Below are 27,758 nucleotides of genomic sequence, written 5' to 3'. Positions count from 1 at the left end.
GAGCTGTGGTGTAGGTTGCAGACGCGGCTCGGATCCCGCGTTGCTGTGGCTCTGGCGTAGGCCGGTGGCTACAGCTCCGATTAGACTCCTAGCCTGGGAACCTTCATATGCCATGGGAACGGCCCAAGAAATGACAAAAAAAAAAAAAAAAAAAAGAAGAAACTGGAGTTCCTGTTCAGCAGTAACAATCCTGACTAGTATCCAAGAGGACATGGGTTCAATCCCTGGTCTCGATCAATAGGTTAAGGATCTGGCATTGCATTGTGGCTCTGGCTTCTTAGGCTGGTGGTTATAGCTCTGATTTGACCCCTAGGCTGGGACCTTCCATATGCGTCAGGTGCAGGCCTAAAAAGACTAAATAAATAAATAAATAAAATATGAAGAAACTGAGACCCAAGAAAGGAAATGTCAAATCCAGAATTACCTAGAAACATAGTAACTGAGAAAGGTCTGGAACTTTGCTGTTCAACGTGATAGCCTCTGGCCACCCATGGTGATGGAGCACTTGAAATGTGGCTAGTCCAGGAGTTCCTGCTGTGGCTCAGTGGTTAACGAATCCGACTAGGAACCGTGAGGTGGTGGGTTCAATCCCTGGCCCGAGTCTGTACGGGATATGTTAAACAATGCATTGGATTTCAAAGACTGCATGTGGCAGAGAGGAAGAATGAAAAATATCTCAACTTTTTTACACTGATTACTTGTTGAAATGTTAATATTTGGGACATATTTAATCATATAAATATACTATTACAATTAATTTCACCTGTTTCTATTTGCATTCTTTAAAAATGTGACCAAATGAAAAGATGCTCAACACTGCTAATTACTAGAGAAATGCAAATCAAAACTACAATGGGGTATCCCTTCACACTGGTCAGAATGACCATCGTCAAAAAAATCTACAGGAGTTCCCACCATGGCGCAGCGGCAAAGAATCCGACTAGGAACCATGACGTGGTGGGTTCGATCCCTGGCCTCGCTCAGTGGGTTAAGGATCCAGCATTGCCGTGAGCTGTGGTGTAGGTCGCAGACGAGGCTCGGCTCCCGTGTTGCTGCGGCTGTGGTGTAGGCTGGCGGCTACAGCTCTGATTAGACTCCTAGCCTGGGAACCTCTACATGCTGCGTGTGTGGCCCTAAAAAAAAGGTAAAAAAAAAAGACATGGAATCAGCCTAGGAGTTCATCAACAGATGAATGGATAAAGAAGCTGTGGGATTATAATAGGTATTATACATTTATAATGTATATACATACACATATACACACAATAGAATATTACTTGGTCATAAAAAAGAATGAAATATTGCCACTTGCAGCAACATGAAAGACCTCATTATTATTTTACTAATTAAATTTACTGAGAAAGACAAATATCATATAATATCATTCATATGTGGAATCTTAAAAATGATAAAAATGAACTTATTTACAAAACAGAGACAAAGACATAGAAAATAGACCTATGGTTACCAAGGAGAAAAGGGCTTGGGGAGGGATAAATCTGGAGTTTGGGATTAGCAGATACACACCACTATATATATAATATAGGTAAACAAGGACCTACTGTGTAGCCCAGGGAAATAAATTCAGTATCTTGTATACTGTAACAGAAAAGAATCTGATAAAGGATATATTTCTATCTATATGTATATATAACTGGATCACTTTGATACACATCTGAAACAAAGGCAACATTGTAAATCAACTATACTTCAATAAAACAAATATTTTAAAATGTGGCTGCCAGAATATATTTTTTTGTCTTTTTTTTTTTTTTCCAGGGCCGCACCTGCAGCATATGGAGGTTCCACAGGCTAGGGGTTGAATTGGAGCTGCAGCCGTTGGCCTACACCACAGCCACAGCCACACCAGATCTGAGCTGCATCTGCGAACCTATACCACAGCTCACAGCAACGCCAGATCCTTAACCCACTGAGTGAGGCCAGGGATCAAACCTGTACCCTCATCGTTACTAGTCAGATTTGTTTCCGCTGAACCACCGTGGGAACTCCCACGTCCAGAATATTTAAAATTTACATATATGGCTCACATTATATTTCTATTGGACAATGCCGTTCTAGAACCTTTATCTTTCAACGTCTGTATGAGTGCTTCTCCTCTGCTTCCCTGAGTCTTCTAACAAGTCCCTTGTTTACCACCTATCATGTGTCAATTGCCAAGGGGAGATCAAACTGCAGTCTCATTGAGGATAAGACCAAAACACAGTAAAGGGTGACAGCGCTGGTGCATTCCGTCTCTTGTGCCTCCTAGAATGGGTACTCGACTCTCCCAGCCCCGATGTTCCCTTTCAATAACAAACTTTTAAAATAAGGCCCCCTTTCCTGTTTTGAAATAAAGTTCATAGATGACATAACTTCATATAAAAATTTCAAAAAATTACAATGTAACAATAACAGAAAGGAGAAAGAAAAGCAAATCCTTTACGATAAAAAATGATGTTGTTTCAGAATGCCAGAAAATAACCATTAGTCAGATGCTTGTACCTAATATAGGACCACCTTGAACCTGACAGTACAAATGCAGACAGAACAGCATGAATGACAGGGCTGCTCATGATACAGTTCTCCAAAATGGTAACAAAAGTACATTCCTGGTCCAAACCCAAGTATAATCTTCCTTCAATTTGCACGATAACTACATTCTTTCACAACTCAGCACATACCAGAACTCTGCAAAATTACTTCAAAATGACATATAAAACACAGGCTCGGAATTCCCATTGTGGCTCAGCGGTTTTCCATGAGGACTTGGGTTTGATCCCTGGCCTCACTTAGCCGGTTCAGGATGCCGCGTTGCCGTGAGCTGTGGGGTAGGTTGCAGATGCTGCTCGGATCTGGCGTTGCTGGGCTGTGGAGTAGGCTGGCAGCTGTAGCTCTGACCCCCAGCTTGGGAACTTCCATATGCCGCAGGAGCGGCCCTCCAAAGACAAAACAAAACAAAACAAAAAACACAGGCTCAAGGATCAGATGGTGACTGCCCCCCACCCTGGCCACTAACATGAATGTTCAGGAGGACATCTGAAAGCTGTGTGGGACAGACAGTCCTTTCTAGTGCCATACTACCTTGCAATGTACAAGATATCCGGCATTATTGGCTCCTCTTGTCAACCATCTGACAACAAAATTGCCCCCTAGGACTGTGCCATCCTGGGTGGGAACCTACCAGAGTTGTTTGAAGGCCTCCCCTACCTTCCAGCTTCCCCTGAGCTGTTTCCTCTCCACTCGCCAGACCTTGGGCGCCTTAGCTTTTCCATTCTTGGGGCCAACCTCTTTCCTCCTGCAGGGCCTGCTGGGCTCTGCTCTTTGCCTGGAAAACTTTTCACTTTTTGTCTGGGAAACTTACCAAATCTTTGGATCGCGGCAGTCCCAAATTCTCAATCTAATTCTTCCTTCATATTTTCCCACTGACTGTACTTTTCTGCAATGACAGTTTGTGGCTTCCACCTACCTACCTACCTACATACATTTTTTTTTGTCAATGTGTGTTTCGCGCCCGTCTCCCTCAGCACTCAGGTCTCTGGGGGCAGGAACCACGGCCCTCTCGACTACCACTTGTCTACTGCACTCATGACGATGAGCTGGGATTTAGCAGGCAAATCACCAACATTTCTGAAATAACTGGACGGGAGATGGGGTTCGAAAGCCCTTTGGCAGAAGGCGTCAAGGAGGCAGAAGAAGCGCGCTCATCGAGGAGGAGAGTGGTTTTTTTCTAGAAGACAGTGGAGGTTGAAGATTTGGGTCACCTTTGGGTCCAGGCTGGGTTCACTCGGACTAGCGGCTGCGGGAGGCACTTCCGCTCCTGGGGCGCGGGCGGCGGGCGGGACCACCACGTCACCCCGGGCGGGGCCGCGCGCCGAGGGGGCGGGGCGACCATAGAGAGGGCGGCGGCGGAGCGGGCGCCGGATGCGGTTACCATAGAGACCGGGCCTGACAGCAGCGGAAGAGGAAGGAGCGGGCCGGGCTGTGAGGTGGCAGCGGCTGCAGCGGCGGAGCCGGCGCCTCGGCCGGGCACTGGGGTCTGTTTCCCCTTCCCTTCCCCCCTGCGAGAGGCGTCCGGGGCGCGGCTCCGGAGGGAAAGAGCAGGTCCCAGCCCCACGCCCTCGGCCCCGCTCCCCGCGACGCGGCCGGCCGCGGCCGCCACACCCGGGTGCCCGTCATCCTTCCCCGCGGCCCCTGGCCCGGCTGCCGGGGCCTCCCCGCCGTGGGCCTCGGGCTGTCCCTCGTTGTCCTTCGCCCACTGGCGCGGGCGGGGCTTTTGCCCCCACTGACGGGCCTGAGAACGAGGGTTTCCCCCTCCTCTCCCCGCCGCGATCTCCATGCCCGCTGCCCGAACAAACTGAGTCCCCCTGCCCCTCCGCGGCAGCTCGGTGACGCAGCCCGTTTTCTCTCTGTTGTGAGCCTAACGGCTGAAACTCGCTTTGGGCCTTCTCTCTGGGACTAGAATTGGTCTTTGAGTGCTGAGAGGTAGACGGGGCGCCGGGCGTGAGCACAGCCCCACCGGAAGCCGGCCGAGCCTCCGTTTGCCTTCGCAGGATCCCTGCGCCGTCGCGAGCCGCTTCTCGCCTCTGGGTTTAGCTTGGTTTGAGTGCCTGGGGCCCTGGGAAAACCAGACGCGGGATCTTTCTTTCACAGCCGGAGTTACTGTCATTTGCCTCCCATCGCCGCTCAGAGGATGGTGGGCAGCAGCAGCCGCTTGGCAGCTGGGAGTCAGACAGGGGCGCCCTGAAAAACGCCTCCATCAGCGGTTGTGCTCCTCGGAGAGGCTCTCAGTGCTGAGTCACCGTGTCCATCCACCTCGGTTAGGTGGGCAGAACTTGCCTGCGCCATGCCAGTGGCTCCTGACCGCTCCTGACGGGGAGGGGCGATCCTAGCCAGCTGTTGCCTTGACTCTCAGGAGTAGAGAGTAGCGGCCCTGACCCCATCTCTGTGCCAGTCTTCAGCAGCCAGCCAGCAGCCCCTTCAGGAAATTGAGTGAGAAACGTGCCCCAGCCAGGCGCTCTTGGGGAAAAGCCTGTGGAGTTAGGTTCCTCCAGAGTTGGGGGCTCTTGTTTTGATGGAGCCGGTGCTTTTCCCCCCAGCCTTCTCTTTATCAGTTGCTGCTGTCTTCTGATTGAGATCCAGTCTGCAGATATACGTAGTCCTTCTTTGGGGGTTAGGATTGGGTTTTGTTTCGTCCCCTTTCTATTGGAAGACAGACCATAATCCCCTTAGTGGATAAAATTGATTCTAATGTTTATTACCATTTGGGCTGAAGGTTACATCCGGTACCTTGACAAAGAGACCTTTCCTGGGGATGCTAGGCCTGGAAGCAAACACGCCTTGTTGTCTTCTTGACCTCATTGACCCCAGGTTCCCTAGTTAAAATTGTGGGCCCACTACCCGCCTGGTGCCCAATAACCACCGCCATGCGACTGAGCTCCCTACTGGCTCTGCTGCGACCAGCACTGCCCCTTATCCTAGGGCTGTCACTGGGGTGCAGCCTGAGCCTCTTGCGGGTTTCCTGGATCCAGGGGGAGGGAGAAGACCCCTGTGTTGAGGCTGTGGGGGAACCAGGAGGGCCCCAGCATCCAGACTCAAGAACTCAGCTCGACCAAAGTGATGAAGACTTCAAACCCCGGATTGTCCCCTATTACAGGGATCCCAACAAGCCGTACAAGAAGGTGCTCAGGTGAGAGCGGTGCGTGTATAATCCCCAGATTCCAATTTAGGGTCATTCTCAGTTCTCCCCTCTGCTTTCACTGGGGATCATTGTTAGGCTCCTTGAAGCAGTTCTTCGCCTTATGATCCATCATGGTTGGTTCCAGTTTTTCCCTCCCCCTCAGGTCTGAGAAAGTGTCACCCATTGGTGTTAAGTTAGTGGCCAGGTATTCTTACCCAGGGTAGGAGTTGCATCCAGCCTTGGTAAGCCTCTCCTCAGATCAGTGGATGCTCACTCCAAAAGCTCATTAATATTGAAGAGGAGGTCTCTCCCTTCTCTTTCCTTTTTTTTTTTTTTTTTGCTTTTTAGGGCCACACCTACAGCACATGGAGGTTCCCAGGCTAGAGGTCCAATCGGAGCTACAGCTGCCGGCCTACACCACAGCCACAGCAACGCGGGATCTGAGCTGCGTCTGCAACCTACACCCCAGCTCATGGCAACGCCAGATCCTTAACCCACTGCGTGAGGCCAGGGATCAAACCCGTGTCCTCATGAATGCTAGTCAGGTTCATTAACCGCTGAGCCACGACAGGAATTCCTCCTCTCTTAACTCCAACTCACTAATTCTAGGGGGATGTGGACGCTGCACAAGCTGGGTTCCCCAAGATTAGGGAGCTGATCCCTGGCACACTCTCCTTCTCTGCTCTCTACAGGACTCGGTACATCCAGACGGAGCTGGGCTCTCGGGAGCGGTTGCTCGTGGCTGTCCTGACTTCTCGGGCTACGCTGTCCACTCTGGCTGTGGCTGTGAACCGCACGGTGGCCCACCACTTCCCCCGGTTACTCTACTTCACGGGGCAGCGAGGGGCCCGCCCCCCGGCGGGGATGCAGGTGGTGTCTCATGGGGACGAGCGGCCAGCCTGGCTCATGTCCGAGACCCTGCGCCACCTTCACACGCACTTCGGGGCCGACTACGACTGGTTCTTCATCATGCAGGACGACACGTATGTGCAGGCCCCCCGCCTGGCAGCCCTTGCCGGCCACCTCAGTATCAACCAAGACCTGTACTTGGGCCGGACGGAGGAGTTCATCGGCGCGGGCGAGCAGGCCCGGTACTGCCACGGGGGCTTTGGCTACTTGTTGTCACGGAGCCTCCTGCTTCGATTGCGGCCACACCTGGACGGCTGCCGAGGAGACATTCTCAGCGCCCGTCCCGACGAGTGGCTCGGCCGCTGCCTCATTGACTCTCTGGGCATCGGTTGTGTCTCACAGCACCAGGTGACGCCCTTTCAACCCAACCCTAGTCCCCAGCAAGTTAGTGTCACCGAGTGATTGGTCTTCAGGCTGGGTGCTGCTGTCATTTTGCCCTGGCCAGCCCCCGGCCACCCCTCTAGCTTGCCCTTGCTCACCTCCGGCAGTCCTAGAACCCGGGAGCTGTCAGAAGTGCTGACTTGTCAGGGATCCTCTGAGCAAAAGCCAGAAAGAGAACACGGCAGCTGTAGTTGCCGATCTGACCTTCTCTTTCCCCAAATCCGGTGGTGAGAGTAAGGCCACGGTTGCGGGGACACGGGAACGGGCTCCCTCCCGCTCCTGTGGCAGCAGCAGTAATAGGTGTGAAGGTTGACTGTGGTTAAGGGTGGTGGGGACGGGCAGCCCTCCGTGTGTGACATTGCTTGGTCTCATTGGTCACTCCAGGGACAACAGTATCGCTCGTTTGAACTGGCCAAAAATAGGGATCCCGAGAAGGAGGGGAGCGCGGCTTTCCTGAGTGCTTTCGCGGTGCACCCCGTCTCCGAGGGAACCCTCATGTACCGGCTCCACAAACGCTTCAGTGCTCTGGAGCTGGAGCGGGCGTACAGTGAGATAGAGCAGCTGCAGGTGAGCGGGGGCCAGGCTCGAGGGCAGAGGGAGCTTCTGGTGTCCGGCTCCCCGTGACTTGGCGGGGAGGCTGGGCGTGGTGGGAGGAGGCTGACTAGCCCTGAATTTCAGACAACTCCAGGAGTTCCCTGGCCTAGTGACTAAGGATTCAGCATAGTCACTGCTGCCGCTCCAGTTCCGTCCCTGGAACTGGGCATTTCGGCAGGTCCCAGGTGTGGCCAGAGATACAGTAAAACGACTCCAGGGGGAAGGGGCTCTTGGGGGTCCAGGTCAGTCGCAGAAGAATCAGAGCTCCTGGCTCGCCTTGGACGCACTTGAAAGGGGAACTGTGCGGGCCGAGGCTGGCTGCTGTGTTAGGCAGAGGAGTTTTGATGCCCCCGCGTTGAGGAGGCTTCTAGTCCTGTCTCTAAAACGTCCAAGGGTAGAGGATAGAAGGACCCTCTGGCTGACCGTGGGTTTGTCCGCAGTGGAACACAAGCTAAGGCAGGTCCCTTTGTGACGGGGATCTGAGTCCTCGGGATGGGAGAGAAGGGCTGCCGGCCTTCCGGCTTCAGGCTGCTGTCACCTCGTTGGTTGCACGTCTCCCGCCTTGTCCTTCCCGTAGCAGGTGTGGAAGGTGGGTGTGACTCACGCGCCTTCCGCGTCTCTCGGGATCGAGAACGTCAAGTACAGGGAATGAAATGCCAGGCTGAGGGGCACCTCAGGGAGGGTTGATAGAGTCAGGACAGAGCTCAGGACGCCGGAGCTGGGTCAGGCCCGACCCCCTGGCCGGGCCCTAACCACGCACCCTCCACCCTAGGCTCAGATCCGGAACCTGACCGTGCTGACCCCGGAGGGGGAGGCGGGGCTGAGCTGGCCCATCGGGCTCCCGGCCCCGTTCACGCCGCGCTCTCGGTTTGAGGTGCTGGGCTGGGACTACTTCACGGAGCAGCACACCTTCTCCTGTGCAGACGGGGCACCCAAGTGCCCACTGCAAGGGGCTAGCAGGGCGGACGTGGGTGACGCCGTGGAGACGGCTTTGGAGCAGCTGAATCGGCGCTACCAGCCCCGCCTGCGCTTCCAGAAGCAGCGGCTGCTCAACGGCTACCGGCGCTTCGACCCAGCGCGGGGCATGGAGTACACCCTGGACCTGCTGCTGGAGGCCGTGACGCAGCGCGGGCACCGGCGGGCGCTGGCCCGCAGGGTCAGCCTGCTGCGGCCCCTGAGCCGGGTGGAAATCCTCCCTATGCCCTACGTCACCGAGGCCACCCGTGTGCAGCTGGTGCTGCCACTGCTGGTGGCCGAAGCCACGGCGGCCCCCGCCTTCCTCGAGGCCTTTGCGGCCAGTGTCCTGGAGCCCCGAGAGCACGCACTGCTCACCCTGCTGCTGGTCTACGGGCCGCGGGAAGGTGGCCGAGGGGCCCCGGACCCGTTTCTTGGGGTGAAGGCTGCGGCGGCTGAGTTAGAACGACGGTACCCCGGGACAAGGCTGGCCTGGCTCGCCGTGCGGGCGGAGGCCCCCTCCCAGGTGCGGCTCATGGACGTGGTCTCCAAGAAGCACCCCGTGGACACGCTCTTCTTCCTCACCACCGTGTGGACCAGGCCCGGGCCCGAGGTCCTCAACCGCTGCCGCATGAATGCCATCTCTGGCTGGCAGGCCTTCTTCCCGGTCCACTTCCAGGAGTTCAACCCCGCCCTGGCACCACAGAGATCTCCCCCCGGGCCCCCGGGCGCTGGCCCTGACCCCCCGTCCCCTCCGGGCGCTGACCCTTCGCGGGGGGCTCCCGTAGGGGGCAGGTTTGACCGACAGGCCTCGGCAGAGGGCTGCTTCTACAATGCTGACTACCTGGCGGCCCGGGCCCGGCTGGCTGGTGAACTGGCAGGCCAGGAAGAGGAGGAAGCCCTGGAGGGGCTGGAGGTGATGGATGTTTTCCTCCGGTTCTCAGGGCTCCACCTTTTCCGGGCCGTGGAGCCAGGGCTGGTGCAGAAGTTCTCCCTGCGTGACTGCAGCCCTCGGCTCAGCGAGGAACTCTACCACCGCTGCCGCCTCAGCAACCTGGAGGGGCTGGGGGGGCGCGCCCAGCTCGCCATGGCTCTGTTTGAGCAGGAGCAGGCCAACAGCACCTAGTCCACCCCGGGGCCCCGCCACCGCCAGCCACCTAGTTCCCTTTCCGGCCTCAGCCCCCGGGAAGGCCAGGCGAGATGGACGGACAGATGGAGAGCTTGTTGCTGTATTTTTTTAATAAGAAAATGTTATTAAAAGTGTCTTCTGCCAAACCGTTTTTAGGTCTAGGGCAAATGGAGTGAGGCGGCTCTGCGGGAGGGGTGAGGAACTGCCCAGAGGGACCCACGGCCTGCCCCTTCCTCCTCCCTCCCCAGTTGCCAGTGACCACACCAGTGCCATCAGATGAATGACCTTTAATCCGGTCCCCACCTCGGCCGCAAGGCATCAGGAGTGACGGCAGTGCCCGAGGTGACAGGGCAGGGGCCCAGGGGCCCACAGCAGCGCTCGTGCCCAGGGCTCCTAGGTGTTGCGCACAACCAGCGACTGCTCCAGCTCCTGCCTGCGCTGCTGGATCTTTAGAGAGGGGAGCAGGAGCCGGGTTACCGTGTTCCGGGTGAGTGACAGGACCACCCCCCCCCAACCCCGGCCCTGGAGGCGCAGGGGGAGCAGGGAGCCTCCCCTGCGTGGTGACGAGGAGGGTGGAGTGGCTGTAGAGGCTGAGCAGGGAGTGGGGGAGGGTGCGGCTGGAGGTGTCCCGGGCCCTCCTCACCTTGCAGTAGAAGTAGCGGCTGACAGCTTCCTGGGACCAGGGCTGGTGGTAGAACTCAGCCCGCCGCTCCTCCTCAGGGTTGCCTGCCACGTCTGTCATCACCTGGGAGGGAGCAGCGGGTCAGCCCTGAGCCCGGATCCCCTCCAGCCCCTGGGCACAACGTTTACTGTCTTCCCAATGTGCTTGTCTTCCATCCAGTGCTCCCTGAGTCCCCTTCACCTTGAGGTCCCGGCTCTGGGAGCGGAGGAGGTCTTGGATGTAGCCTTTGGGGTCTCTGGAGAAGCTTAGCATGAAGTCCCTCTGGATCTTGAGCTGGTTTATGGACTCAATCGTCTCGTGGATCTACAGGTAGAAAGACAGATGCTTTCACCTGGCCTTGCTGATGTGGGCGAGGATGGGAGGGGGAAGGGAGGCGGGGGGAGGGGTTTGCTGCTCTTCCTTTGAAGGGCTGTCCCTCAGGTCCCCTGGGGCTGGACTGGGCCTCTGCAGTCCCAGGGAAGGGGGGGTGGGCAGAGCTCCAAGTAGCAAGGGAAGGCCCACCTCCCCTTCTTCTCTCCATAGGCCCGTGTTCTCGTCTGTTTTGTCTGTGCTTGTGTCATTTTGGGGTTGATGTCCCACTCCAGCTCTGGGCTCTGGCCCCACCTTACTGTCCAGAGCGCTGATCTCCTGCTGGTTGGCTGTGGACAGGAGGAAGCTGCTCATCTGTCCCTTCAGTGGCTCCTCTACCTCCACGTCAATGTCGTAGCACGCTGTCTTCTTCTGGTCTGACGGGTCCACGCTGCCAGGGAAGTCCAGCCCTTGGTGTCCTTGCTGCCCCACAGAGGCCAAGGGGAGGGAAGGGGCCCCGAGTGGGAGGCAGCGGGAGGGACTGGGAGGCCAGGCCCCCCCCTCCCCCCCCGCCTCCGCCCCTGCAATGACTCCCTGTTCTGAGAGCAAACTGGGGCCTCACCTGATGACATGGTTGATGACAATGGGGTCAGGGGGCAACAGCAGAGCTGTGAGGCGCTGGGGGATCTCAGAAAACTTCAGCCGGGGACAATCAAAAATCTGAAGTAGGAGAGAGAGATCACTCCTGCCGCATGTTTGGAAGAGCACACATTCCCTTTTGAAAAGGCCTGGGGAAGCCAGAGCCCACGGGGCTGGGCAGGGGCTGCCAGTGGGGCGGGTCCATGCAGCGCATGGTTGACAGCGCCAAGGCCTGGGCTGCTGGCCTGGGTAGAAATCCTGCTTCCACCACTTCCTGTGCAGCTGAGCAACTTACCCAACACCTCGGGCCTCAGTTTCTTCATCTCTAGAAAGGGGATGATAATAGCGCCCATCTCACGGGGTGGCTGTGAGGTTAGAGTCAGCACACATAACGGGCTCGGACCAGTGCCTGGCACATGGTAAGTGCTCAATAAACACTGACTTTATTTTTACTACTCAGGTTTATCTGCTGTTTTTCTTTAAAAATTATTGTTGGGGTTCCCATCAAGGCACCGCGGGAACAAATCTGACTAGGAACCATGAGGTTGCAGGTTCGATCCCTGGCCTTGCTCCGTGGGTTAAGGAACTGGCATTGCCGTGAGCTGTGGTGCAGGTTGCAGATGCGGCTCGGATCCTGCGTTGCTGTGGCTGTGGTGTAGGCCGGCGGCTGTAGCTCTGATTTGACCCCTAGCCTGGGAACCTCCATATGCTGTGGGTGCGGCCCTAAAGAGTAAAAATATAAAAATAAATAAATTAAATTTAAAATAAGTAAATAAAAATTATTGTTAATGATCATCTCCACTTTGGTAGAATTTTGTCAGGTCACTTCCACAGCAGTTTGTCAACACCCTCCTTACTGTAAGAGAAGGAATAAGGCTCAAAATAGCGAAGTCATTTATCCAGAGTCCGGAGCCAAGACTGGAACCTGGGGATCCTCACTCCAAGTACCGAGGATATGCTCCCCAAAGCTGCTGGACTCGCAGGGCTTCGATTCCCCAGCCTGGGTGGGCTAAGATGGCTGTGGCACGGAGCGGGGCGAGGAAGAGCCTGGACTCTGGCTCTGGCAGCTGCACCAGGACTGTTTACTGTTTCTGATGCAGTCAGGAGGGGAGAGGTGCTGTTACCTTAGTGGAGGCACTTCCCCTCCCGGAAACTGCCTGCTCCCCGTGGCCCTGGGTTCGAGAGAGAGGGTACCTGCTGGAAATACTTGTCCCCGTTGATGTACTCCTTGTCGTGAGAGTCCTGCAGCCTGTTGGTCTTCACGTACTGCCACAGGGCCTGGACAATGGCTGAGCGGCTCTGCGTGTGCAGCCCCAGCAGCCGGGCCAGGCGGGGATCCAGTTTGAACTGGGGGGGCTGGGGAAAGGTGACCATGCAAGTTAGACAAAGGCGGGCGTGGAGGGAGCGCAGGGCCAGGCAGCTTGGGACGTAGGGGGGGATGTGGTGGTCGGGCTCCGTGGAAACATGCTTTCGGAGCGGGGGTGGGAGGTGGGAGGAGCCTGGGGTCCCCCTGTCTGGTCCCCCTGTCCCGGGAGGGGGCTGGGGTGTCTGGGGACATGGACCTGGTAGTCCAGCATGAGGAGCAGCGTGCAGCGCACACTCAGGTCCCCCGGCCTCTTCACCTGGAACCCGTCCGTCTCCTGAGTTGTGGGTGTCCTGTGCCACTGTCCCGGAGAGGAGAACTGGGTCACCTCACAGGCCCACTGGGGCTCCCTGATCCCAGGCTGCGGCCGGTGGGACCGTGGTCTGCAGGGGGGGAGGCTGTTCAAGGGCAGAAGGGGTTTGGGTCTCACCTCCACCAGGTGGTTGTCAGGGCCATAGAGGTCTTTGTCCAGCTCAATGACCAAACTCTTGAAGAAGGACGAGAACTTCCGCTTCTGCTTGCTGGGCTGTGGGAGAGGAACGGACCGTGGGGACGGAACAGGGAGCGCGGGGGTGGAGCGCGTTGGGAGTGGGGGGGGGGCTGGTCGGGGAGGGCAGCACAGTTAGCAGCAGGCCTCGGCACCAGAGGTCTCTCCAGACCCCCCCACCCCTGGCCAGGGCTGTCACCCTAACCCTCCGGGCAAACGTCTGGGCCTGGCCTCAGCTCAGCCCCATACCCACCCCAGGACACCTGGAGAGACCTGGGCCAGGACGTACGTCATCCAGGAGCTTCCCCTCCACCCGCAGCTCCCAGGAGGCTATGCTGCCATCCGAATCCTCTGCATCAGGCTTCGCAGGGTTAAAAGTATTGGAGATATAAAGACGTAGCTTCCGCTTTTGCTGTAGAAATAAAGAGTGTAGTACAGAGGGAATGCTGGGGGCTCCCTGCCCCCCCCCCCACGCCCCGTGCCAGGGCCAGCCCGCTTCTCTGCTCTGGGAATAGGACTCAGTGCCCTCTTCCCGCCCCCGAACCAAGACACCTTCATTGGCCTCTTCAGAGCCTCCTGGATGTCCACCCGCTTCCGCATGATGGTTTGATCCAGTTTCCTCTCAAACGCCAGGAGGTCCATGTAAGCCTGGGACTCTGGGACCAGCTCGCGGATCTGGAAGAAGAGCAAGGCAGGGAACCAGGGGCTCAGCCAACCTTGCAGGTGTCAGGTGGTCCCAGGACAGAGAGTGGCGGGGAGCGCCTGGTTCGGGGGTGGAAGTTTGAGAGGCCGGGAGACCTCTCCCCAGGGGCTTGACACGTAGGGATAAAAACTGCTTCTCCCGCTAGAAAGAGTCGTGCATTTCATCATGTGGGGCACACGCCGGAGAGACCACAGAGCCCAGCAAGGGCTCCACCTCTTCATCCTGTCCTTTCACTGGTCCTCCGGCCTCTGGGCTCCCCTTGGGTCCTGGGCTCCCTGAGACAGGGGAAGTCGCTGCCTGCCTCTACCCTGTCACCTCACCCAGTTGCTCCACCTGATGTCTCAAGCACGCTAAGTCCATGCCCAACTCAGCCTGGGTCCTCTTATGATGCCCGGGTCTCCTGGCCAGCTTCTGTTCCCTTCACTCCCCTTGCCAGCCTCTGATCCCTGAGCTCTCATCCCCTCTTTGTCTCATGCCTTTATGTCTTCACACCGCTGGCATTCAATCCACTGCACCCCAGACCCAGTATCCTGCCCCCTATGGCTCGGCTTCTTCCCTTCGCCCCACCCCCTCCCTCTGGCCTGGAGAGCCTCACTTCTTAATTAGCTTTTTAAACAAAAAGTGAAAGTGATTGTGACGCTGAAGATCTGCTCCTGAGGGGGGAGGGGAGGAGGCCCGGGGGGGAGGGGAGGGGGGAAGGAGGGCGGAGCAGCAAAGGGTGGGGGGTGGCTGGGGGCTGCTGTGAAAGGCACTCACCCTTTGAGGGAGGATTTTGTCAGCCATCTTCCTCCTCTTGGCACTGTACATTTTTTAAAGAAAAAACCACGTTACCATGACGACAGATCTGGGAGTAACGAGGCCACCTGCTAAATTATCCCGACATCTCAGCCTGCCTGGCTGGGGTTCCCACAGCCTGCCCAAGGGGCTACGATGGTGGTGTGCAGCACTGGTGCTCTGTCCTCTCATAGGGAGCAGAGGTGACCCCGTCCTTTCTCTAGCCCAGGAGCCCCTTTTCTGCTCCACCACATCCGCGGGGCCAGAGAAATTAGACTCAGAAGGGGCTGGTGGTAGGGGAGCTGCAGAAGTGCTTGGGGGCAGCTGGGGAGGGGGGAGGTCAGAGGAGAGGGAGGTTGGATTCTGAGGACTTTCCTTTTCTGCTAAGCAGGGGTGCACAGTCCAAGGTGGCCTGAGCTCAGAGGGAGGGGAGCCGGCCCCCTGCCCCATCCCTGGAGCAGGAAGGGATGGTGTAAAGCTGGCAAGGACTTGCATCTCTGTCACCCTGGGCTTTGAAGGGGACCCTGATGGGCAGGGGGTGCCCAGGGACACACCCATGGGTATGCAGAGGGAGTGGGTTTGGGTGTCTCCTGTCGGGTGTAGCTGTGGGCTGCACCTGCAGTAGCGGCTGGGACTTGGTCACCTCTTGATCCACTAGCTGTTCCTGACTCCCAAAAGCACCTCAGAAAATCCTTGGCGAGTAGAAATTAGAACCCAGCCTAGAGGATGGCTGCATACTGCCCCCGTGTGGTGTTCTCCACCCCTGCCCCTACCTGTCCCCAAATCAATTCTAAGGCGGGACAAGCAGCTTTCATTAAAGGTCTGAGTTGTCCTGAACACATTAGGTAAAACTCTTCATTTATACGAGCTAAATCAGGGACTTTTTCTTACTGTATAAAGGAACGACTCACTCTGCAACAGAACTCATCATAAGATTCCTATAGAGGGTGAATTTTCCTCGATAAGTAAAAAATATTTAATAATGAGGTAAAATCCATATTGTGCCTTTTATAGGACTCCATCTGGTGTGCAAAGGGAAGCATGTGTGTTTGGCTTAATAGTGAAACCCAGAGGGGTATCTCTCTTGCCAGGCACCAGCAGGGGCTTTTGGGGTGCCACCAGCTGGCTCAGACAAGGAAACAGGCTGGTCCTTGGTGGTTTGGGGGCAGATGTGGTCCAGAGGGCAGATTATGGCACCTCTCCAACGTTCGCGTGCCTAAGAATCACCTGAGAGCACCCCCGGGCAGAGACTGCCCATCCAAAGGGCACATTCCCCGGCTCCACCCTTAATTCAGATGAAGAAGATCTGGAGTGGGCTTTTCAACAGTCAGGCCGGGGACTCTGAGGAAGGCGCATTGGACAACCACACCAAGAAGCGGTCTCTAAAGCTCTGCCCTCAGTCAGCCCCGCCTCCACCCCACAGCCTGAAGCATCACCCAGAGCCTGGGGACAAGGGGTGGAGAGAGGCACAGAGCAGGTGACAAGGAGGAAGGGCGTGACGGCCGCAGCCTGTCTCTACGGTGGGCACACAAAGGAATCGGACCAGTGCCCCCTCAGCCCACCTCCCGAGAGGGCACCCCACCCAGGACGCCTGTCCCCTGCCGATCACTCCTCCCCCCTCTTCCAATCCGGCTCCCCGCCCACCCCTTCCCTGCGGGTCCGGCGGCCCGCCCCCTCGGCGCTGGGTCCCACTTACCTGCGGCTCCGCGCGGGGGCGGTGGGCACCGGCTGGCCCTGGCTCTGGGCCTGGCTCTGGCCGGGCGGGGGCGCTGCTCGCTTGCGGGCGGGCTCCATGCCCGCGGGGGCCAGGCCGGGTCGTACGGCGGGGCTGCCCATGTACGGGGAGCCCGGGGGGCCCATGGGCGCCCCCTGGTGGGGCATCCGGGCTCCAGACGGCATCCCGGGGCGCTGGGGAGGCGTGGGGCGGGGGGGAAGCAGAAACGGGCGCCCGCGGGTCAGACCAGGGCCCCGGCTCCAGGCGCCGTGAGCTGCGTGCGTCTCCCCCACCCCGAGCCCCCCGACCCGTGACCCTGATGCCGACGGCGTGAGCGAGGGGTGGGAGGGGCAGGGGCGCCGGAACCGCGCGGCTTTGGCGGAGGGGGCTTTGCGTCTCGCTGCAGGAAGCTAACTGAAGCCAGGCATCTGCACAGGGCACTGCCAGGCTCGGGTTTGCGGAAGGTGCCGCGAAAATGAATATTAATGGCGCCTTTCAACCTTTACAAAGGATGTTCACATCCACACGCTCCTCTGCAAGACAGACTGAGCGGGGCCTTCCATCCCCACTTGACAGATGAGGCAACTGCGGCTCAAGGAGAAAAGCAGCCTAGCCAAGGTCACGCAGCACTTGACGTGAAGGCAGCGGCGAGCTCTCTGCCGCTTCATTCAGTTTAGGGGCCGGGCTCCCTGCTCGGCCTTCTGCTGCCCCTATTCCCAGTCCATTTCCTGGGCCGTCCTACCTTGAGCTCAGCCTTCCCATTTCTACCCCTGCTCAGGACCCCTCAGCCCCAATCCCCACCCCCCTCCTCTGAGTCCAAGGCTCCACAGGCAGAGGCTTCACTGACTTAGGCCACCCCCATAATTTGCTCCCACAGCCAAGGCTGGAGGTGGGGCTGGTGGCCACCAGCGGCTGACATCAGACCTCACCGGGAGTCTCCGATGGGGGGGGGTTGGGGGCTGAAGCTCAGCGGGGAGGAGGGCTGTGCAGAGAGCTCCCGCAGGTCAAAAGCAGCAGCATTGACTCTGCTACCCTTCTCTCCCTTCCTGCCCACCCAAATCATCAGAGATGGCCCATCCTACACGCCGCCTCTACTTCCCACCAGACCCTGTGAGGTCCAAGGTCTGGGTTCAGAGGGGCTAAGGAGAGGGAGATGAGGCAGGTGCATTCCCTTGCCAGGACCTGGGTACTCAGCCAGGCTGTAGATGACATCAAATTCATTGAGTGAAGTGTCCCACAGACTTTTCAAACCCCACCTGTCCAGATTCCAGAAGAGGGGTTGGGGAGGCCCAGAGGGGCTGTAAAGTGGAAGGAGGGAGGGTGGGTGGGAGGGGGTCTGGGACAAGGACAGCGGGAAGGAGATTAGGGAGCAGTGGCTGCAGACCCTGTTCCTGTTTAAGCACTGCCCACTTCACCCCCAGGGGCGCAGCTGCTCCCAGGAACAAGGAGAGCCCTGACCCTGAGCTTGGTGAATCCCAATTCTGAATGCCACTCCTGCCTCCTGTCCCTCCTGCCCTGCACTATGTCTAACCCTAACCCCCAGCCAGCCAGCTGTCCCTGCCCGTCCATGCGTCTGCCTCCCCCGCCCCACCTGACCCTGTCACTCACACCTCCAGGGTGGCAGCCCAGAATGGAGCCCAGGCCAGCCATTCCCCATCAGCACAGACAGGGCACTGGAGTGGCACACTGGGGCTCCCAGCCACCTAAGAACCAAAGCTCTAAGTTGGTCAACTAAAAAAAAAAAAGAAAGAAAGAAAGAAAGAAAAAATCCACGTGTATAGTCTGTCTCCCTCCTGGAGGGGGTTTTCTAAAGGGACGCCCCCAAAGGCAGGTTAGGACTGGTCACTAGGCTGACCAACATGGGGTCCCCTTGGAAGTTAGCCCAGAGGTCCCAGGGGCTGGAGGACCGGCTGCCTCGGGGAAGTCCCTTTACCCTGTCAGCTGCTCTCCCACTTCCCAAGGCCAGTGGTACTCACTGATCTGCTGCAGAGGCCCTGAGAGGGAGGCTTCCAGAGCCCCCAGAGTGCCGGGCCAGTCACCAGGGATCAGCAACTCACGCGAAGAGCCAAAATTCTAGGGACTCTGGCCTCTCTCACTGAGAATGTGTCTTCCTTGGAGCCACAACCAAATTTGGCCATAGTAAACCTGACTGCTTCCTCTCCACCCGGCTCCAGCACCAGCACCCATCCCAAGCCCAGAGCCCCCGCCTCTCCTATTCCACAGCCCTTCCAGCCTGTTCCTGTCCCCTCAGGTCCCCTGGGCTCCCTGTGGGCCTTCCAAGCCTGCCTGTGGCAGGACGGTGTGCCCTGCCCCTTTGCTCTCTAGGCCTCATGTCCCGGATTCCAGCCCTCCCTTCACACCTTTGAGGCATTAAGGACATCAGCTTCTGGTGGCCGAGACCCCCAAGGGAGCCTTAGACCCCTTAACTTGGGGTCTGTCCCTAGAGAGGGCCTCTCTCTGGCCCTGGTGGCAGAGGCCATAGGCAAAGCCCCAGAGCCCTCCTGCCGGGATGCAGAGGTGGTTCAGCCTCAGAGCTTCCCGCTCACAGTGCCTCCAGGGTCACCTGCTCCTTGCTCCTGAGACACAGAGAGACACTATCCCAACGGATGAACAGCGAGCCCAGCCCAGCTGATGCCAGGTCCCCACCCCCACCCCCAGGGCAGGGGTAACACCTGGGCCCCCAAGGAAAAAAAAAAAACGCAAGACAACACGTCTGGTAGAGAGGGGACCCCCCCACTTGGGGGGTACGGTCCCCAAGTCCCACCCCCAGCCCCTGACAAGAGCCCATGCAAACGCCTCCCATCCCCGCCCGGGCACCCATCCCCAGCCAGCCGCCTGACGACGTGTTCGGGTGCCAGGGCGCACAGTCCCGGGGCTGGGCCTCGGGCCGCGGCGGCGCTGGCGCTGGAGGGGTGGGAGAGCGGGAGCCCCCTCCCGGCCCCTCCCGACCATCCCTCCATTCAGCCTGCGCCAGCTCGCTCACCCTCCCCCGCTAACTTTCCCCCACTCACCACCCCATGGACCAGAAACTCAAAAAGTTTGCTTTTCGTGGCTTTGCGCGCCCCTCCGGCAACTTCGTCCGCGGCCATCGGGGTGGGCTCAGCGGCTCCTCTCACTCTCTCTCTCTCTCTTCCTCTTTCTTTCCCTTTTCTGCCTTTTTTTTTCCTCCAACTCTCCCCTCTGAGTCCTGCTGGGCTCTCTCACACTTCTACTCGAGCGGAGTGGGGAGGGGGCCCCTTCAGGGCTGCCCTGACGGCCCACGGCCCACGCCGCCGCCGCCCGCCCGCCGCCGCCGCCGCCGCCGCCGCCGCCGCCGCGGCTGCCGCATTCCTGCACTGATAAGACAGAAATAGTCCGGCGGCCCGGGGTCTGCCTGTTGACTCGGCGGGGACAGAAAAGCCTGCCTTTCCAACCCTCGCCGGCCAAACAGCGCAGATAAGCGGCGAGGCGCGCCGGCCGGCCCGGCTCCCGGGCGCTGGGCAGCGGCACTGCAGCCCGAGGCCGCCCGAGGGCCGCGGGGAGGCGGCGCGGGGAGGGGACGCGAGGGGAGGTGGCGGGGGGCTCGCCGGCCACCCGGCCTCTCGCCACAAATAGTTTCTCGGTTAGGGAATTCGCCGGCAGGGCCAGGCAGGGAACAGTCCGTTCCAACTTTGCCCCCAAGTGGCTCCTGCTGCATTTCTGAGGCCCTTTCCCCAGAGACCTGGCAGGCCAAGTAGGGAAACATTCGCTGGAAGGAAGCCGGGGGGTGGGGGGGGGGGGGAGCCGGAGCCCGGCGGAGGCCTTTCCCTGCACCGAGGCGGCGGTGGTGGGTGTGCCCCGGGAGGCGGTGTCCCCCTGCGTCCACAGATGTGTGCGCCCTTGTCTCACCCGCCGTGTGTGTGTCTGCACCCTGGTGTGGGCACAGCTCGGCGGCTGTGGGTGTGGATGTTTACGTGCGTGCACAGACAAATGCCTTCTCTGTGTGCCTCCCTCCACGGGAGCCTCCGGTGCGGGCGCGCGCGTGCGGGTGCGTGTGTGGCAGGACACGGTCTGTGTCTCCAGCTCTGTGGGAGTCTATTTCGGGGTATGTGAGTCTTTGTCTCGATGTGAGAAAGTGAGGGCAATAGGGGAAGTATTTCGGAAAGAGGGAGATGGATCAGACTCCGGAGAACAGGAAGGGAAACTGGGGGGGGGGGGGAGGCAAGGAGCTGGGATGGATGGGTGGTGGGTGGGTGGAGAGAGTGAGGCAAGCAGGACCTGATGGCTTTGGAATGGGGTGTGGAGTGGGGGTGGGGGACCCAGGAGGGACCCAGAGGCGCTGGGGCGCCGGGTAGGGTAGGGCCAGCCTCAAGACCCCCCGAAGAAAACAGGGGTGGGGGGGCTACGAGGGAGCCTCAGAAAGGGTGGTGTCGGGGGAGCTGGCAGTCCCTGGGGTGAAGGAGAGACAGGAAACGGGAGGGGCAAACCCTGAGATTCCCCAGGCTGGGCGCTCTGGCCCCGCCCATGCCCCAAGGCCACACCCCTCTCTCCTCCTTCTGGAGAAAGAGTCCTTAGGCTTTGGGACCATGAGGGGTCAAGTTTATGGGCCTCCTGGGGCTGCACTGTCAGTATCCAGGTGAGGGTGGGGCAGTGCCTGGGGAATTTGTTGAAAATTTTATGTTAAGTTAGATACCGAAGACCCAGAATTAATCTGGGGGTCCTGACCCTCAATCCTTCAGAATGCCTTCCAAGGTCAGGATACAGCAAGGGCGTCTTTGTGGCCTGCAGCCTGATTTTCTTGGGCCTCTTGTGCTTCTGCCCATCACTGTCCATTTAAGTGCCCACTGTTCCATCCCCTGAAAGGCTAGAGAGGGCCTGTGGTCCAGGACGCCCCTCCGCTGCCCCCAGCTTAACGGGGGACCTAGAGATACCCTTCCTACCACATCTCACAGAGACTGGGCCCTATGGGGTGGGAACGGGTGGACCATGACTGTGGGGACATAACTTCTCCAGCCTGCCCTCTAACACCCCAAACCCTTTGCTCAGGCCCATTTCTAAGCCTCTGCTCTCCTTGTTCTTTTACCTGGAATCCTTCTATTGTTCCTCTGCCCATCACATTCATCCTTTAAGCCCGCACTCAGTCCCACCTCCCCCAGCAAGCCTTCCCTGGTCCCACCCCTGTGCACAAATCTTTCCGTTCTCTGCACCTTTACTGACTAATGTCTCACGAGCCCTGTGCTTCATGTGTGTTACATTTGGTTTTCCAAAGAAGCTGCAGCCCCCCGAAGTCTGGGGCGTTTCTTAAGTTCCATTCTCCCTCCATGCCTGCACTAGATGTGGCCAATGCCCACTAACACCTGCAACCACCTGGAGTCCATTGGGCCAGTGGACAGAGCTCATACTCTGCCACTTATCTGAAGGTGTGAGTCACCATGGGCACCCCCCTCCCTGTGGGTGCTTCAAGCAGGGAGGTTCTGGGGGGCTGGCATGGGGGCGGACACCTCAGGCTTTGTGTAAAGCTCAAAGTTCTCAAGTATTGGGGAGGCTTTTTGGGCAAAGACAGCAGAGGAGGTGGATGGGCACTTGTGAGGGAGAAGGTCTGGGTGGTGGAGGAGATCACAGATGCCAAGGGCTCTGGTGGTACCCAGGTGAGTGTCGCTCAAGCCCACCAATGACACCCTCCTGGGCCACCAGGGCCAGGGCCTCCCCCTGCAGCCCCATCTCTAAGAGACATCCTTACGTGCATACATGCCCCAGGCACACACACCAGTGCAAACGCCAGAGGGACAAGGAGCCACATGGATTTGCACACGACTCCAAGCCCTGCGCGCAAGGCCCCCCGCCGGCAGGCACGTTTGCGAGTTGCTTTTACCGCAGGCGGCGACTCTAGGTGTGCGACAGGAGAGCCTTCAGACCAAAAGGTCCCAGGCCAGGACTCCCACCTCACAAAGGCCGAGATCCCCAACGGCTCAGCACTACAAGGGCTCCCTCCCGGCAGTGCCACGCCGCCGGCTCTGGGCCGGTCAGAGGGAGGCGGGGAAGCCCCGATTCCAGTGGGCAGGGGGTCTTCCTCCGATCCCGACTCGGCCCTTAGCCCCGGCCGACCCGCCCAGGCCGCGCTCCGGGCCGGCCGCGCGCGTGTCCGGGCAGAGGGCGGCCGCCCCGGAGCCGGAGTCCCCCCTGCCGTCCCCCCATCTCTCCTTCCCTCGCCGAAGCACCACCAGCACCAAATGGCAAAGCGCCTCTCCCCGCGCAGGGAGAGATGCGCCGCGGCCGGCGGGACGAGCTCGGCGCGCCCCCCCCTCGACGGCGCCCAAGCGAGGGGCACGTCCGGGCCCGCTGCTGCCCTCCCTCGCCCGCGCCCGCCCGGGAACCGGGCAGCGGCGGGAGCCGGGTCGGAGGCGGCCCGGGCATGCGCACTGCGGCCTCCCTCGCGGTGAAGGTCAGCCCAGGGCCTAGCTGCGGGACTCAAAGGCGGCGGGGGGAGGCGGCGCGGGGAGGAGGGATGCCGCGGAGAGACTTAACTCCTTCCCTGCGGGAGGATGGCCGCCGAGGCCGGGCCGCAGCCCGGAGTCCCACCCTCCCGCCTTCGGGGGAGGTCCCACGGCGGGGACACGGCTGGGGGGGAAGGGGGGAGGGGGAGGAGGAGGGGAGGGAAGGAGGGAGGGAGAATAGAAAAAGGAGGCTAGGAGAGGAGGGAAGCGGGAAGGGGAGCGGGAGGAAGGCTAGGGAGGAACAAAGGAAGTCAGACTGGAGGGAGAGACCTCTTTCCGCTGCCCCCTTTCCCTGTATCCCCAGCAATAAAGCCTTCCTTTGGTGGGATGAAATTACCATGGCAGGCTGCGTGTGTGTGTGTGTGTGTGTGTGTGTGTGTGTGTGTGTGTGTGTGTGTGTGTGTGAAGTGAGACCACCTGGAGCTTTCAGGCCAAGGACTCCCAATTTCTCTGCCCTGGCCCATCCCCAACCCCAGCCCCCCCCCCTTCTCATCTGGTCACTAAACCCCAGAGCAGACCAGGGGGCCCTGAGGCAGCTCTGACCCGGCTTACCAGCCTGGCCCAAGTCCAAGGTCTGCCCGCCCCTCCCCACTAGATCTTGGGGCCAGGCCCAGCCCCCAGGGGTGGGTGGAGGGGAGTCTGCACCTTAACCCCACCTTGAGTGAGGGGCTTCCTCCAGCCAGCAGTCAGGACACTGGCAGACAGGGCCAGGGGCATTCTGGCAAAGTCCTCCCCTCATCCTGGCTACCCCCACAGCTCTCCCCTGGCCAGAGCAGTGCTGGGCACCTCCCTCTTTGTATAAGAATGTTTCTTTGCCAGGACACCCTCTGTTCCTATCACAGGGGCTGGCTCTATGTGACTTTGGCTTTCTGTGTCAGTTTGTCAAACACACGCAAGAGAGACATATGATAGAAGGAAAAAAAAAAGCCAAAGAAAAGGTAGGATGCCAAAATCATTGCGTGACCTTGGGCAAGTCACTATACCTGCCTGCTTCTCAGGGAGTGAGGAGCTGGCCCTCTGGGGCCCAGAAGGAAGACCCATTCTGGATTCGCAGCCAGTTTTCTCTCATGGCCCTCACGGCCACCATTAAGCAGGTGGCAGTGGCGCTGTGCAAAACCCCATTCTGGTGAGGAAGGGGTTGGTCTGTGGGATGCTGTTTCTGTGGGATCCTGATGGGGGCTATAACCTAGCGGGTAGGACCCAGGGCTTGGCTCTGCCGGGGTGGGGGAGGTAGGTGTCCACAGAACCATCCTAGCTCTGGACCAACACTGGCCTGTCTGGCTAGATTCAGGGGCAAAAGCAGGAGGGAGGTGTGGTCTCAGGATAATGAAGCAAGCCTCCCTCCCCTGCTTCTGGGAGCATAGGAATGAACCTCACTCCATCTGCCTGGGAAACCGCACCCATCCCCCCATCACACCTGCCCCACTTGAGCCCTGAGACCCCAGGCCCCCCAGGACTCCCAGACCCCAGCCATCCTCCTTCTTGGCAGATGGGGGCCCCACCCCAGCCCTTCTGAGTCCTCTCCTCTTTGCGCCGAGCTCAGGGCTCCCTCCTGACCAGCATCTCCCTCCCGGTGGCCGGCATCTCACCCCCGACCCCAGGAAGCTTCTGAGGCCCTCTGCCGCTACTGCTCTGACCGGGTGGTCAGAGGGATTTCTGTGAATCACTGTCTGCTCAGGTCTGGGGTGTCACCTGAGTGAAGAAAACAGATTCGCCTGTACTTCCTTAAAGAGGTTTTAGGGAGATTAAGCCAAGCGGCAGCGGGAAGTAGAAGGTAGAGTTAAATAGCCATCGAAGCAGCACATGGGCCCGACCCCCAGGTGTCTTTAACTCCATTAGGAGGCAAGGGTCTGGAAGGGCACTTTTTTTTTTTTTTTTTTTCTTTTCTGGCTGCATCTGCGGCATGCAGGAGTTCCTGGGCCAGGGAGCAAACCCATGCCACAGCAGTGACAATGCCAGATCCTTAATCTGCTGAGCCGCTAGGGAACTCGGGCTGGCATCTACTCTTGACTCTCTCACTAAAGAGTTAAACCCAGCTTCAGCAACCCTCCCTCGCACCCTAGGACCTGAATGTGGCTGGAGAGACACACAACCACCCTGACAGGTCTCACAGTCATTTCTGGAGATCAGACTTCGACTGGTCTCATCTTGCTGCACCTGCCCTCTCACTTTGTCCCTAGACCATTCGCGACCTTTCCGGCTCCCAGCCCGTTTCTGGAGTTTTCCACATCTCCCTCCTCCAGCCTCCAACTCCTCCCCCTTGTCACCCAGCTGAGGCCCCTGCTTCTCACATCCCTGAGAAAGCTTCTGAAGAAAGCTTCTGAAGAACTTTGAGAGATTCCCACCGCCTCCTGCCACCTCCGGGCCACTCTCTCCCCCATCCCACTGCTGAATCTTCTGCTTGATCGAAAGCTGGCCGTGCCCTCGCGCAGGACTCTCGCCCCCCCCTCCCTCGCGGGCGGCTCTCTCCCACACCATCCCATCATGAGCCTTGTTCTCTCTCCCCGAGGACTCCCAGCAGCAGGCTAAAGTCACCTTCCCTAGCTGAAAAACACTCATATCACCTGCTTCTCCCATTGCTTGCCTCCCGGTCGCAGCAACAGTTCTCGAAAGAGTGGTCTACAGTTTGCTGAGTCAGCTCTCCCTGAATGCCGATCCCTCCAGGTGCTCATCCCCCTGCTCCCCCAAAACACTCCCATCAGGCCCACCAATGACTCCCCAGAGCCATCCATTCTCAGGCATCGTCTTACTCCACCGGCCACAGCATCCCCCGCGATGGGCTACTCTCTCCTCTTTTAAAGACCCTTCCCTTGGCTCCCAGGACACTTCCCTCTCCGGGTTTTCCTCTTGCAGCCCTGGGGGCCCCTTGTCAGTCTCCTTGGCTGGCCTTCCCTCTTGAAGTGGGGTGTCTCGGGGCCAGTCCTGGATCCTCGTCACTGCTCTACACTCATTCCTTGGAGATGGCGTCCATCACCCACTCGCAGAGTTTTAAGTACCATCTATGTGCTGACAGCGCCCAGAGTTTTCCTCCAGCCCCGTCTTCTCTCCCAGTCCTCAGACTCGGACCCAGCTGTCTATCCACAGCCTGTCAGTTCCACCTGGGTCTTTGATAGACACGCTCACCTGCCCCAAGCTTGGCTCCCACCCACAGTCCTCACCCTTCTTCCATTTGCTCAGGCCCACGACCTTGACACCATCCTGGAACCCTGTCTTTTTCTCCCATCCCACATCAGAAAGCAAGTCCTCTTGGCTTTGGATCCAGAATTCCATCCCTTCCCACCTCTCCACGGCTACCGGCCTGGCCAGTCCAGGAAAAATGGATAGCCTGCTTCCACTCTGGCCCCAAACCGTCTAAGTCTCAACATGCAACCAGAGTGGTCCTTTAAGAAAGTGAGTCAGATGGCGTCACTTCTGCTCGGAAACCCTCCCAAGAGCCCCCACCCCGTCCCATTCCAGTCCCACTGCCCACCCCGCCCCCGGCTCCCTCTGGGTCCTACCTCCTGTATCCCCCTCACTCTTCTCTCTGCCTCAGCCTCTGGCCTCCCCGTGGTTCTTCAGCAACTCCAGGCACGCACCACCCTTGGGGCCTGGGGCCTGTGGTTCCCTCCGCTGGGAAGGCTCTTCTTCCAGCTTACCCTGTTGCCTCCCTAAAGTCCTTGCTCAACTGTCCCCCTCAACGGGGCACTATCTGTCCACCCTATTAGAAGCCACTGCCTCCCCTCCCCGCCACGCTCCTGGTCTCTTTCCTTCTGCTGGATTTTCTCCCACAGCCCGCACGCCCTCCTCCCTCCTACACCGGCTCCTTAGGATGTTAGTTTCACTTCTCTGTCCCCCGTTAGAATGTAAGCTCCTAAAGGCAGGGGCCTTTGTGTCTTGCTCAGGGATAAACCCCACGTATCTGGCACATGGTAGAGACCCCCATACCGCAAAGGTGCAGGTAAACAGCACCCCTCCCAGTCTACTCCAGATGTGCAGCGCGCTGCCGAACGCTGCCTGGTGTGACCATCTGTGCTCGCGTTTCGTAGGATTCACAACAACGCCGTCATCTCAGGTGTGGGACCTGGCTGTTGCACAAGCCCTTCTGCACACCTGACCCTGTCTAGCTCTGACACAGACCCTGTCGGGGGGCGGGGGGGGGGAGGTGCTGGGAGTCCCATTCTAAAGACAAGGCAAAGGAGGCTCTAAGAAGCTGTGTCACCTACCAGTGTGGCTGTGCTGTTATGGGCTGGGGCTGGGACTGCGGATCCCAACCTCAGGGTCCCTGGGTTCTCTCTTCCACCTCAAGCTGCTTTCCGATGCCCCCTCACGGAGTGCCTGCCTGCTAGGGAAAATTCTCTCTCTCTCTACACACACACACACACACACACACACACACACACACACAGGCACGCACGCATGCACCCTCCACCTTCCCCAAACACCTGTTTTTGAAAGAAGGAAATCAAGATCCCCAGAGGCCTGCATATTTCAGCTGAATTACTCTCAATTACCTTTTAAAATATTCTCCCCCAAATCTCAAGCAGATTGTTTCAAATCCGGGGAATATAAATTCTAGAAGAATTTGCCATCAAGTTGTCTAAAATCGATGCCAGTGTGTTGGGGGATGTTACATTCGTTCCTGAGTAAGAATTACCTTTTGGCCAAAAAATGAATCCTAGTTAAACTCTGAACGAGCCCGGGCTCCCTGCTCCTGTGGGTGGAGCAGCTGGTGTCCAGGGGCTTCTCCTGGCCAGACAGATGGACACACAGGTGTGCGTCCATGAACTCCCGGGCGGGACCCACGCACATGGATGGCGCATCATCGGCACGCCACCCTGTCTTCCGGGAGCCACCCCGGGTGCTTCCTCTGGGAACGTGGTTCCCTGGCCACAGGCCATAGGCAACCTCAGGGCCACCTCGTCCCGCCTTCCTGGTATCACTCAATGCCCATAGGTCTGGAGAACTCAGAGGGTCTGATCTGGCCTAAGACGTGGAGGAGAAATGACCTGAGCAAAAGGCAGACGTCTCCGTCC

General features: G+C 58.7%; 2 protein-coding genes and 1 long non-coding RNA gene across 7 annotated transcripts in view; 2 read left to right on the top strand and 1 right to left on the bottom strand.

Annotated features, from left to right (window-relative positions):
• Positions 1–3,940: 3,940 nt before the first annotated feature.
• On the top strand, positions 3,941–9,795 carry CHPF2 (chondroitin polymerizing factor 2). 3 transcript variants are annotated; one of them, XM_047763891.1, is made up of 5 exons: positions 3,941–4,034; positions 4,651–5,686; positions 6,370–6,934; positions 7,352–7,534; positions 8,334–9,795. In XM_047763891.1, exons 2-5 carry the CDS (start codon positions 5,424–5,426, stop codon positions 9,639–9,641), a joined length of 2,319 nt encoding a protein of 772 aa, XP_047619847.1. In that variant the 5' UTR covers positions 3,941–4,034; positions 4,651–5,423; the 3' UTR covers positions 9,642–9,795. The 3 variants fall into 3 exon arrangements, with proteins under 3 accessions (XP_047619847.1, XP_047619846.1, XP_047619848.1); XM_047763890.1 differs by lacking the exon at positions 3,941–4,034 and having other exon boundaries at positions 4,041–5,686; XM_047763892.1 differs by lacking the exons at positions 3,941–4,034; positions 7,352–7,534 and having other exon boundaries at positions 4,041–5,686.
• Positions 9,796–9,916: 121 nt separating this feature from the next.
• The window catches only part of SMARCD3 (SWI/SNF related, matrix associated, actin dependent regulator of chromatin, subfamily d, member 3), a 30,453-nt gene continuing 12,611 nt past the window's right edge, over positions 9,917–27,758 (bottom strand). Inside the window, exons 1-13 of one of the 3 annotated variants that reach the window (XM_047763893.1) lie at positions 19,306–19,799; positions 16,277–16,488; positions 14,563–14,605; positions 13,656–13,778; positions 13,393–13,515; positions 13,047–13,142; positions 12,816–12,917; positions 12,448–12,609; positions 11,237–11,334; positions 10,930–11,065; positions 10,507–10,629; positions 10,288–10,389; positions 9,917–10,091 (exon numbers count right to left, since the gene is read on the bottom strand). In XM_047763893.1, coding sequence (XP_047619849.1) covers positions 10,038–10,091; positions 10,288–10,389; positions 10,507–10,629; positions 10,930–11,065; positions 11,237–11,334; positions 12,448–12,609; positions 12,816–12,917; positions 13,047–13,142; positions 13,393–13,515; positions 13,656–13,778; positions 14,563–14,605; positions 16,277–16,488; positions 19,306–19,383 — 1,452 coding nt within the window. In that variant the 5' untranslated portion in view covers positions 19,384–19,799 and the 3' untranslated portion in view covers positions 9,917–10,037. Of the gene's footprint in view, positions 10,092–10,287; positions 10,390–10,506; positions 10,630–10,929; positions 11,066–11,236; positions 11,335–12,447; positions 12,610–12,815; positions 12,918–13,046; positions 13,143–13,392; positions 13,516–13,655; positions 13,779–14,562; positions 14,606–16,276; positions 16,489–18,270; positions 18,970–19,305; positions 19,800–27,758 lie in introns of those variants that run through there. The other 2 variants (XM_047763895.1, XM_047763894.1) reach the window with 2 other exon arrangements.
• On the top strand, positions 10,501–11,705 carry LOC125117810 (uncharacterized). Its single transcript, XR_007132730.1, has 2 exons — positions 10,501–10,635; positions 10,849–11,705. It is a non-coding gene; the product is annotated as an uncharacterized LOC125117810 (long non-coding RNA).

The sequence above is a fragment of the Phacochoerus africanus genome, chromosome 16 (genome assembly GCF_016906955.1).
Source record: "Phacochoerus africanus isolate WHEZ1 chromosome 16, ROS_Pafr_v1, whole genome shotgun sequence".
NCBI classification, from domain to species: Eukaryota; Metazoa; Chordata; class Mammalia; order Artiodactyla; family Suidae; genus Phacochoerus; species Phacochoerus africanus.
Note: the sequence above shows the minus strand (reverse complement) of the source record. Positions and strands in the feature narration are given on the sequence as shown.